Below are 9,616 nucleotides of genomic sequence, written 5' to 3'. Positions count from 1 at the left end.
TTACATAATAATAAAAAAAAAAGAGACAAATCAACCTCAAAATTCAATACCCCAACTAGTATCATGTTGCCTTTAATCAGTTGATATCTTCTAAGACTATGTATTGTCGGCCTATATTATATGTTTTCAAAATTTGAGAAAATTTAAAAAGAAAATGTACAAACAAACTTGTCTCGAAGTATATCTATATATAGGCATGGTTGTGCTTATCTAGAATGTGGAGAATAGAAAAATTTCTCTACAACGTTCCGAATGCACATCACCCGAGTTTGGTTTATTACATATTTTAAATGCAGTTAAAAAATTTATGTTCTTTATCCTGATAGGAATGGCAATTTTTCTGGCGGGGCGAGTATCCGTGAGAATTTATCTATTGGAGAATAAATTTGGGAGACATATTTTTCTCGCGGCTAGCGGGTACGGATTCCCATTTAATAAACGGAGGGGGCGAGAGAAGAAGTACCCACTCTGTGAATATCCGTTTAATATCCATTTATATGAAATTACATAAATGCCCTCATATATATATATATATATATATAGGTGCGTCGCCGGCGAGGCTCTAGCCGCGTCACTGTCCCACCCACACTTCTGTCTTCACCCGCGTCTCTGTCTTCACTCGCGTTTCCTTCTCTTCCTCTTAAACCATCTGGTGTGTCACCGAAGAGGTTCCAGCCGCGTCGTCGCAACCACCCGCGACCCTCTCTTCCTCTCAAACCACCTAGTGCATCGCTGGTGAGGCTGCAACCACGTCGCCGCCCCCACTTGCGCCGTTGCTCCACCTCCACCTCCATAGGCATCGCCACCTCACAATCCAGTGTATTAACCTGCTCAGTTTTGATTCTTTCTTTCTTTCTTTCTTTCTTTCTTTCTTTCTTTCTTTCTTTCTTTCTCAGTATTTGAATTCATTGCATGCTCTATTCTTATTACTCATCAAATTTGGGTGTCAAAGAATAACAAAGAATTGATGAAACTAGTTTTACATTTGATGAAATTGATGAGATTGGAACGAGATATGTGAAATTGGTATAAGATTTATGTATTAATAGATGTCTGTTATTGAAATGAATAGATTTATGGTGGATTAAATGCTGTAATGGCCATTGGACACAATGTTTTGGAGAGGTTAGGGTTTCAGTTTGAAAATTTTGAATTTGAAAATTAGAAATAGATGAAGATGAGGTGTTAAATTCATTATATATGTGAAGAAGATTCAATAATTTTGTGAGATGAAAGCAGTTGAATTTGTATATGTATTGAATTGAATTTGTATTATAGTTGAATTGAATTCTAAACTTGTCTGCTTGCTGTGAATTTATTTTTTAATTTTTTGATTTTTTTTAAATCCGTGGGTATCCGTGGAGACCCCGATTCCTGGCGGATACGGGGTCCCCATTACCCGTTGCGGGGATGGGATGAGGACGGGGACAGATTATGGGTGGCGGGGGCGGGGGGCATGTCCCTGCCCCATGGGACCCGTTGCCATCCCTAATCCCTGATTACACCAATAACAATAAATATTGAGTTATGCTATACATACAAGTCTTTCTGGCTTACAAGTCTTATAAGTTGGACCAAGTCTAACAAAAACTACATTCACCCACTGGAGCGTGATAACACGCGCGTCACTCAATCGTTTCTAAAGCGCGCTCTCACTCACCATTATGGAAGACGCTTCTTCTTCTTCGCGTTCCTCCTTCTCCTCCTCCTCTTCCTTCTTCTTCTCCTTCTTCTTTGCATTTCTCCTCCTTTTTCTTCGCGTGTTTTATTTTTATCGGTATTTTTTTATTATTGTTGTTGTTGCTGCAATTTTTTTCCTCTTCTTCTTTCTATTGATTTTGCAACATTATGTATTTTTTTCCTTCTTTGTTTGATTTTTTCTCCCAAGAAGAATTATAAGAAAATGAAATAAGAAGATGAGGAAGAAGAAGCAGTAGAAGATGGGGAGGAAGAAGAGGAAGAGTTTTGAATTATGCAGAACTTATCAGAATAAAAATACACCCAAAAATTCTTAAAATACACCCAAATATCTTCATGTTACACCCAAATTTGCTGCAAATACAGAAAAATATTTTCTCTAATGCTGTATTTTTTTCTTCTTCTTTTTTCCTTCTTTCTTTCTTTTTTTTAGTTAAATGAATGTAAGTTAATCCTCTTCCAAGTAATTTTACAGCATTATGTATTTTTTCTTCTTTTTTATTTGATTTTTTTGTTTTTATTCTTGTTAAGAGAGTAAAACAAGAAGAAACTTGAGAAGGTAAAATAAAAAGGAAAAAATGAATAAGAAAAAGAAGAAGATTGTGATGATGATAAAAAAAATAAGCAGTAGAAGATGAGGAGGAGGAAGATGAAGATTTTTGAATTATGCAGAACTTATCAGAATAAAAATACACAAAAAAATTCTTAAAATATACCCAAATATCTTCGTGTTACACCCAAATATTTTTGTGTTACACCCAAATTTGCTGCAAATACAGAAAAATATTTTCTCTAATGCTGCTTTTTTTTCTTCTTTTTTCCTTATTTTTTTCTTTCTTTTAGTTAAATGAATGTATGTTCATCATCTTCCAAGTAATTTTGTAATATTATGTGTTTCTTCTTCTTCTTTTTTTGATTTTTTTTGTTTTTATTCTTGTTAAGAGAGTAAAACAAGAAGAAACTTTTGAGAAGGTAAAACAAAAAGGAAAAGATGAATAAGAAAAAAAGAAGAAGAACAAGACGGTGATGATGATGAAAAAAAAAGTAGTAGAAGATAAAAAGGAGGAAGAGGAAGAGGAAGAGTTTTGAATTATGTAGAACTTATCAGAAAAAAATACACCCAAAAATTCTTAAAATACACCCAAATATCTTCGTGTTACACCCAAATATCTTCGTGCTACACCCAAATTTGCTGCAAATACAAAAAAATGTTTCCTCTAATACTATATTTTTTCTTCTGAATTGAACCACACCTCAGCCACTTAATTGGATTCAAAACAATAATCAATTTCATTCTGGTTCAATTGACAATCTGAACCTGAATTATTTATTATTTTCAACAACAAGATAACTTATGATGGAAGAGAAAGAGAAAAGAAAAGAAGAGAAGAAATTTCAATGAAAAAAGGAGGAAGAGGAGGAGGAGGAGGAAGAGGTAGTGTTGATGACGATGATAACAAGAGAAAAAAATTACGAAGAAGAAGAAGAAAAAGAAGAAGAAGAGACACGGAGAAAAATGTGAAAGCGCGTGAATATAAATGACTTGTATGGAAAAAACGCTTGTATGTAGAGAATAATTCATAAATATTTAACATGTTGTATATTTTCATAAATAAAATATTTAATTAATTTAAAAAACTCTATTATTAACAAAATAGTAGCATTGTAAAAAGGGAAGGGGGGAGGGGGGTTTATCCGGAAATTATTTTTTTTAATGGACAATATTCTGTTCTTACACAATTCTCCGATACCGTTGAAACTTGAAACCGTTAGAAACGGCAGTTAAAAGTTAAAACCTACCACATCTGATACAAAAGCTCAGCACACAGATTCCATCTATTGGTCTCACGAATCCAATATGGTGACCGTTCATCACGTTTAAAGCGCCGTAGACAGTCATAAGATCCAACGGTTCATCTGCCTCTCCTCAATCTACTTCCCTCCCTTGCAAGCACACCTAATATAAGCCTCCATCATTCTTACCAAAAACACCGCCGGTCACGTTACCATCACCGTCGCGCAAAAGCCAAAGGTCATTCCGGTAATTGACTAACCTTGAAAAAGCGTCCTTTTGCTTAGCTCTAGTAAAAGAAACAAATTGCATTTTTATTTTCATTTATTTTATTTCCTTAATAATAATATTCTGCTGTCTCTCTTTTATTTGCTTTCCCTTTCTTCTGGTTTCAGTTGTTGGTCTTCCACTACATAGAGTTCTGTGCTATTGCTGTGTGTGAAGAAAGAAAACGAAGAATAAATAAGCGTAAGAAACATGAACGTGGCTTCGTCAATGGCGAATCTCACATTCTGAGCTCCCGAGTCAGCTCGTTCACTGAGTCGCGCCACCGAATCAGATCTTTCAAAAATGTTCGACGGCCTCCTCGGTCGGGGATTCGCCGCGAAATGGTTCCGCACTTTGATTTATCTTCTTCTTTTCTTCCTTCTTCATAACTTTCACCTCATTACCGTTACGTCGATTGTGGTTTTCGTTTCTCATTTAATCTCCTTTTATTTTTTTTTTCAGCAAATCGTTGATTAAACAGACGAAGAATCGGATCGATGTGATAAGGAGGAGGAGGAAGGCGACGGAGAAGTTTCTTAAGAGAGACATCGCTGATCTGCTTGCGAATCGTTTAGAGGACAATGCTTACAACAGAGTAATTGATTTTTATTTCTTTTTTCTGTTTTTGTTTCATGAAATTTGTGGACTCGATGACGCGAGATGAGATTCTTCGCTGAACTCGATCTCTGAGTTCAATGCACAGCTTCTCAATCTTCCGTTTCGTGTTCAGAAGAACGTGTTAGTTTTGGTCTTAGCTTGATTCAACTGATAGTCAAAGGATTTTCAGATATGTTTTGTTTTTAGAATTGAAATTGACTGAGCTGAGAAAATGTTTCTGTTTCTAAAATCTAAAGCATATAGAGGATGCAAGACTCTCTGATGTGACTGTTCTTTTATAATTGAAAATGAATTTAGGAGAGCTTTTCATAAAGTTGTGCCAAATATTATCTGTATTTTTTCCCTTAACTTTTGAGCTTTAATCTTGTTCGCGATATGGTTATACAATTACAGGCTGAAGGGTTGATTGCTGAGTTGACACTGTCATCTTGTTATGATTTTATTGAGCAATCATGCGATTTTGTGTTGAAACACCTCTCAGTGCTGCAGAAACTAAGGTACGAATCTGTTTTAACTATTAATTACATGTTGATTCTCTTATTTTCCCCCAAACAGAAAGCTGTTTTTCCATGATAATTGATCAAGTCAATCTGTCAGGCTTGATATGTGTGTTGAATTGATCATTTGATAAAGCTGGAATTATAAATCTTTTAGTTGTGTAATGTGTAAAACTTTGGATTATTTCAATGGGTGATGGAGAATTGTCAAACCAGGCTCCAATCAAATATTCAAATGTGCCGAACAACGTCTCATAGAGAAATAAGTGGTCATATCTCTCAGGCCACTTCTTTTTGGAGGTTTCTGAAAGTGACAGAATCAAGGCTGTATCTTGTTCAAAATTCAAACTTCATCCAATCCTTTTTCATATGTTTCTGTCTCAATTTTGTGACTAGATTTCATTATCTAAAAATAATAATCATATAATGCTATGGTATGCATGTGAAGTAGAGAACGGTCCAACAAAATGCCAAGGAATATTCGTTAATCACCACCTACTTAACATAAATTATTTTATTAAGATGTTACATTTTTTATATCAGAATATTATATCATGTGAAATGATGATGTGAACCTTCTTTTTAGTGGGTTGATATGTACTATTATACTGTCTGAATATTTGGCGCTGAATTCGAAATGGATATTTAACGTGCTTCAACTGCTCCAATTTCTTTCAGTGGATGCCCTGAGGAATGTAGGGAGGCTATATCCACTCTGATGTTTGCCGCGGCAAGATTTTCTGATTTACCAGAGTTGCGTGATCTTCGGCAAATGTTTCAGGAGAGATACGGGGACCTAGAATGTTATGTTAATCAAGAGGTTACTTTTCACTTTCCTTTGTAATAAAGGTTTTACATATTTATGATTTTGTTTCTAAACTGACACCTAAATTGCTAATTATCAGTTTGCAGCAAATTTGAATTCGAAGATTTTTACACTGGAGATGAAGGTCCGCTTGATGCAGGATATTGCTTCAGAATTTTCAATAAAGTGGGACTCCAAAGCTTTTGAGCTGAGGATGTCAAAATCAGTTGCATTTGCTCAGGTGCTGTCTTCTTTCTTTCCCGTTTAATTACTTGACTAACTTCGTTGTCTATTTGAAAAAAAAAAAAATCCCAACACTTAAATAGTTAAATTTACTTACATTTTTTCCTTCAGTTTTATATAGTTACTTTTGTGCACATCCTTTTTATTTCCCTGGTGGGATACGGTTTTGAGAAATTTTCTAAAATTATAATTCCCTGGTGGGAAACACTATATATGCTTGTGCAGGGAAAAAATACAGTCAAGCATAATCATCCGACTGATAATAAACCATTACATGAAAATGATGCTGCCTCGAAAGGAGTCAAACATGATATTTTTTTACAGAGAAGTCCTGGCTATCCAAATGATGAGCACAGACTCCACTATGGCAAGGAAGCTGTTGTTTCGAAAAGAGATGAAAATCATCTTCGTTATAAATCCAAACAACCTGAAAATGGATTCAATCAGCCAAATAGTTGTGACGAGGTCTCTCAGAAAAGGGATGGTCGCAGTGATCCGTCACCACAAAGGGTAGATGTTACATCTAAGAAGAGTGATAGAGGATATTGGAAGGAGGGTAGTATGCTAAAACCAACTGGATCTTCATCTCAGGATAACATAGTGGAACAATTCCAAGGTGGTTCCAACCTGCATAATAGTTGGGGGAATGCCATCCCTTTAAGAGAAAGCAAGGACACTGCCACTTCTAGGAAGTCTCCTGGTCGTGCTGGATTTCCTTCAAGTAACAATGCGAATGAGCCATTTGCTCATGGTGGCGTACATGAGAGACAAGCCCAAAGGGATGAAACTCCTAGGGTAAAGTCCTACTACAATAATGCCATCCCACCCCCTTATGTCAAGCATAACTCTAAACGCACCATACGTGAAAACAACTTGGTATCTTCTGGCATCCCTGCATATCCTTCAGCACCGGAGAATCCCAATGCTGGGTCCTCATCTGAGAGGACCCAGTTGGGTTCGGATAATTCTGAACAAGATCAGCAGGCCAATGGACATTCAAGACCAAATAAACAGATTCATGAAAATGAGCTATCTGTTCGTGAAGATGCTGCGGAAGCCCCTGCATTAAAACACAAATCTGTGAGGAGGAAGCACTCAAAATCACGATCTAATAACGACGACGGCAGTAATGAAGATGCTGAAGTTGGTAGAAAATCAAGGAGCAGGAGACGAGATGAATCAAAGCGTGGCTTGCAAATCTTGTTTGATGATGAGCGGCATAAGACTGATGAAGATGAGAGGATAATAGATAGGTTGCTGATCCATTATAGCAAAAAGCCATCCATCCCTTTGCCTGAAAAATCAAGAAGAAAGTCTAAAACTCGCCATGGACATCAAATTGATAACTCTTCTGTGAAAAATGGAACCTTAGGAGGACCTGATGAGACACCAGGGATTGCGACTCATCCACCGAGATCAGCATCCCTTCCTCATGAAGAATCAGGAGCTATGGAAGTTAACAAAGTCAAACTATTCAATCGTGCTGCTACGTTTCAGGCAGATGGATCAAAAGAAGCTCGGCATGTGCATCCCAAGTTACCTGACTATGATGATTTAGCTGCTAGGATGGCAGCCTTGAGAGGATCATAACGCATAAAATTATAATGAATAAGTTCCTTCTTTATTAGCATATTGTTGGTGATTGCAGTGATTATGATCATGGTGCTGTGGTATCATCTGAAGTGTCGGTATTGATAAAGATTTCCCAGGTGGGATTATAATTGCAGATTGTTGACTATTCCGTTAATCCATTTCTGTACCTGGTAACCAGCCATGGCCTTATACCCGTGTTGGTTGACAACAGTTGCTCTGCATCGTCTCTACTAATGGAGGTAGCATAGGTGGTTTATACGCAACATTTTGACCTTTCATGATTGTGAAAATTTGTAATAGAAATGGATCGTATTCCTATCTTCTGCGAGTTGAGGATATGAGAAAAGTGCGTTACGTGTATTTCATGAGAGTAACTGGTCATTGCCTACTAAGATCTCAAAACTTCTTGAACATTGCTGAAGTTGTGTCACAATTGTGGCAGTCTTTTATGCGAACTTTTTTCTTTTATTTGGTTAAAAGATAAAAAGGGGAGAGAGGGCGAGGCTGGGAGCGGAGGAAGAAGAATGAAGGATCTGGCAGCCTATTCCTTTATTTTACTTTTTGGACGAGGGCAACCTTTTCCTTTTCTGCTTTGAGAAATTACGGATGTTTTGAAGGTAAAGATTGGACCGGCCCACTATTATGAAATTTCAAACAAAAAATGGTTGTAATCAATTTATAAATAAATTTCAAACCACCATCTGTTATTAAGTTTTTGAACGATCAATTACCTTAAAAATTAAAAAATTAGTTTAAAATTCTTTTGGTTTTTATAATTTTATCAATTTTTTAATTAAATTTTTTAACTTTTTTTTAATTGTGTTCTTAAACTTTTTTTAATATTTTTTATATACTGCTTTGTAAATTTATATACTCTTTATGATATGAGTTGTTCTGACGGTCGTTGTAGTCAAAAGTCAGAACTTTTAAGTTTTAACTCCTGCTGCTACTACTACTAGGGTCAGAACTCAAACAGAAAAAGCCTTTACCCTTCCCTAGGAGTTGTTTTCAAGATTCCATGCCCTTAACTTACTTCATTCCAATTTCCATCCCTTGTCAAAAGGTAAAAAGGACATTTCCCGCCAAAAAGGAGTCCTTCCCCTCTCTCCCTCTTTATTACCGTGCCTTTGCCCCTCACACCACCAACAATAAAGCCAAGCTCCTCAAATTAAGGCCATACCATATCATACTCCATAGACCATCATAGTGTTCCAAAGATCATAATTATTATGAAGGCCACATCAAAGATGATCATGGGAGCAACCTTGGTAACGGTTCTAAGCCTTGCCATTGTTCTCGCCCTCATCCTTGTCCTCCTTGCTGAACTCTACTGCTCCCTCTTGCTCCGCCGCCGCCACCCGAGGACCAACACCACCACCACCACCACCACCACACCCGCCGCTTCTTATCCAACCTTGAAGAATAACAACAACAATGTTTATGCACAAGGCGTATTCCAGCCTCCTAGAAGCTTCCTTTTTCCTTCCCTTGTTTGCATGGCAGAAGAACCAAATCCAAATGCAAATGAAAGTACCCCTCATAGCATCGGACTTGTCTCTGTTCCTTCCCCACTTGCTTCCTTCATTAACAGAGCTCCACCTACTCCAAAGAAACTTCAACAAGAAGTAGAACAACACCCTCCTCCTCCTCCTCCTCATCATCACGAGTGCAGTAATGTTAATGGGGACCCAGAGCAGCACCTTATGTACATATCCAACCCCATTTACGAGAACCAAGAAGAAAAAGAAGAGGGCAAAGTGATGATGACAACGCCGTTTGAAACACCAGAAACTTCCCCTTCTCAATTAGATGATTATGATGATGATGATGTCGATTTGAGTCCAATGAAGAAGCTCCCTGAAGAGGCTTCTTCGCTTAGGGTTACCTTCTCGGCAAGTGACCAGTCACATAGCAACAATAATTGTCTCTCCTCCTCTTCTGCTTCCCCTTCTACTTCTCCTTCATGGTGATTCTCCCCTTTTTGTTTCTACCTACTTCTATGAATTCTAGGTTTACTTTTTGGATTTGTTTTGGCATATACACTTGTACCAACATGACAAATCATATTCGGATAATTTTTTTAATATTTTTTAATTTATTTTA

General features: G+C 37.0%; 2 protein-coding genes across 2 annotated transcripts; both read left to right on the top strand.

The window, feature by feature from the left end:
* Positions 3,846–7,981, top strand: LOC107644366. The gene is made up of 6 exons (XM_016348204.2): positions 3,846–4,101; positions 4,220–4,352; positions 4,769–4,872; positions 5,551–5,692; positions 5,778–5,918; positions 6,146–7,981. The coding sequence occupies exons 1-6, from the start codon at positions 4,061–4,063 to the stop codon at positions 7,508–7,510; spliced, it is 1,926 nt and encodes a 641-aa protein (XP_016203690.1). The 5' UTR covers positions 3,846–4,060; the 3' UTR covers positions 7,511–7,981.
* On the top strand, positions 8,407–9,601 carry LOC107644368. The gene has a single exon (XM_016348206.2). The coding sequence runs from the start codon at positions 8,743–8,745 to the stop codon at positions 9,481–9,483; it is 741 nt and encodes a 246-aa protein (XP_016203692.1). The 5' UTR covers positions 8,407–8,742; the 3' UTR covers positions 9,484–9,601.

Source organism: Arachis ipaensis, chromosome B05, assembly GCF_000816755.2.
Source record: "Arachis ipaensis cultivar K30076 chromosome B05, Araip1.1, whole genome shotgun sequence".
Lineage (NCBI taxonomy): Eukaryota > Viridiplantae > Streptophyta > Magnoliopsida > Fabales > Fabaceae > Arachis > Arachis ipaensis.
This window is presented reverse-complemented; position numbering and strand designations above follow the sequence as displayed.

What these genes read in the sequence shown, in the direction of transcription:
- LOC107644368 (XM_016348206.2), top strand. Translation starts at nt 8,743, where the DNA reads ATGAAGGCCACATCAAAGATGATCATGGGAGCAACCTTGGTAACGGTT.
- LOC107644366 (XM_016348204.2), top strand. Translation starts at nt 4,061, where the DNA reads ATGTTCGACGGCCTCCTCGGTCGGGGATTCGCCGCGAAATG. An exon ending in TCAGTGCTGCAGAAACTAAG is followed by an intron (nt 4,873 to 5,550) that starts GTACGAATCTGT and finishes AATTTCTTTCAG; the next exon opens with TGGATGCCCTGAGGAATGTA. An exon ending in AATCAGTTGCATTTGCTCAG is followed by an intron (nt 5,919 to 6,145) that starts GTGCTGTCTTCT and finishes ATGCTTGTGCAG; the next exon opens with GGAAAAAATACAGTCAAGCA.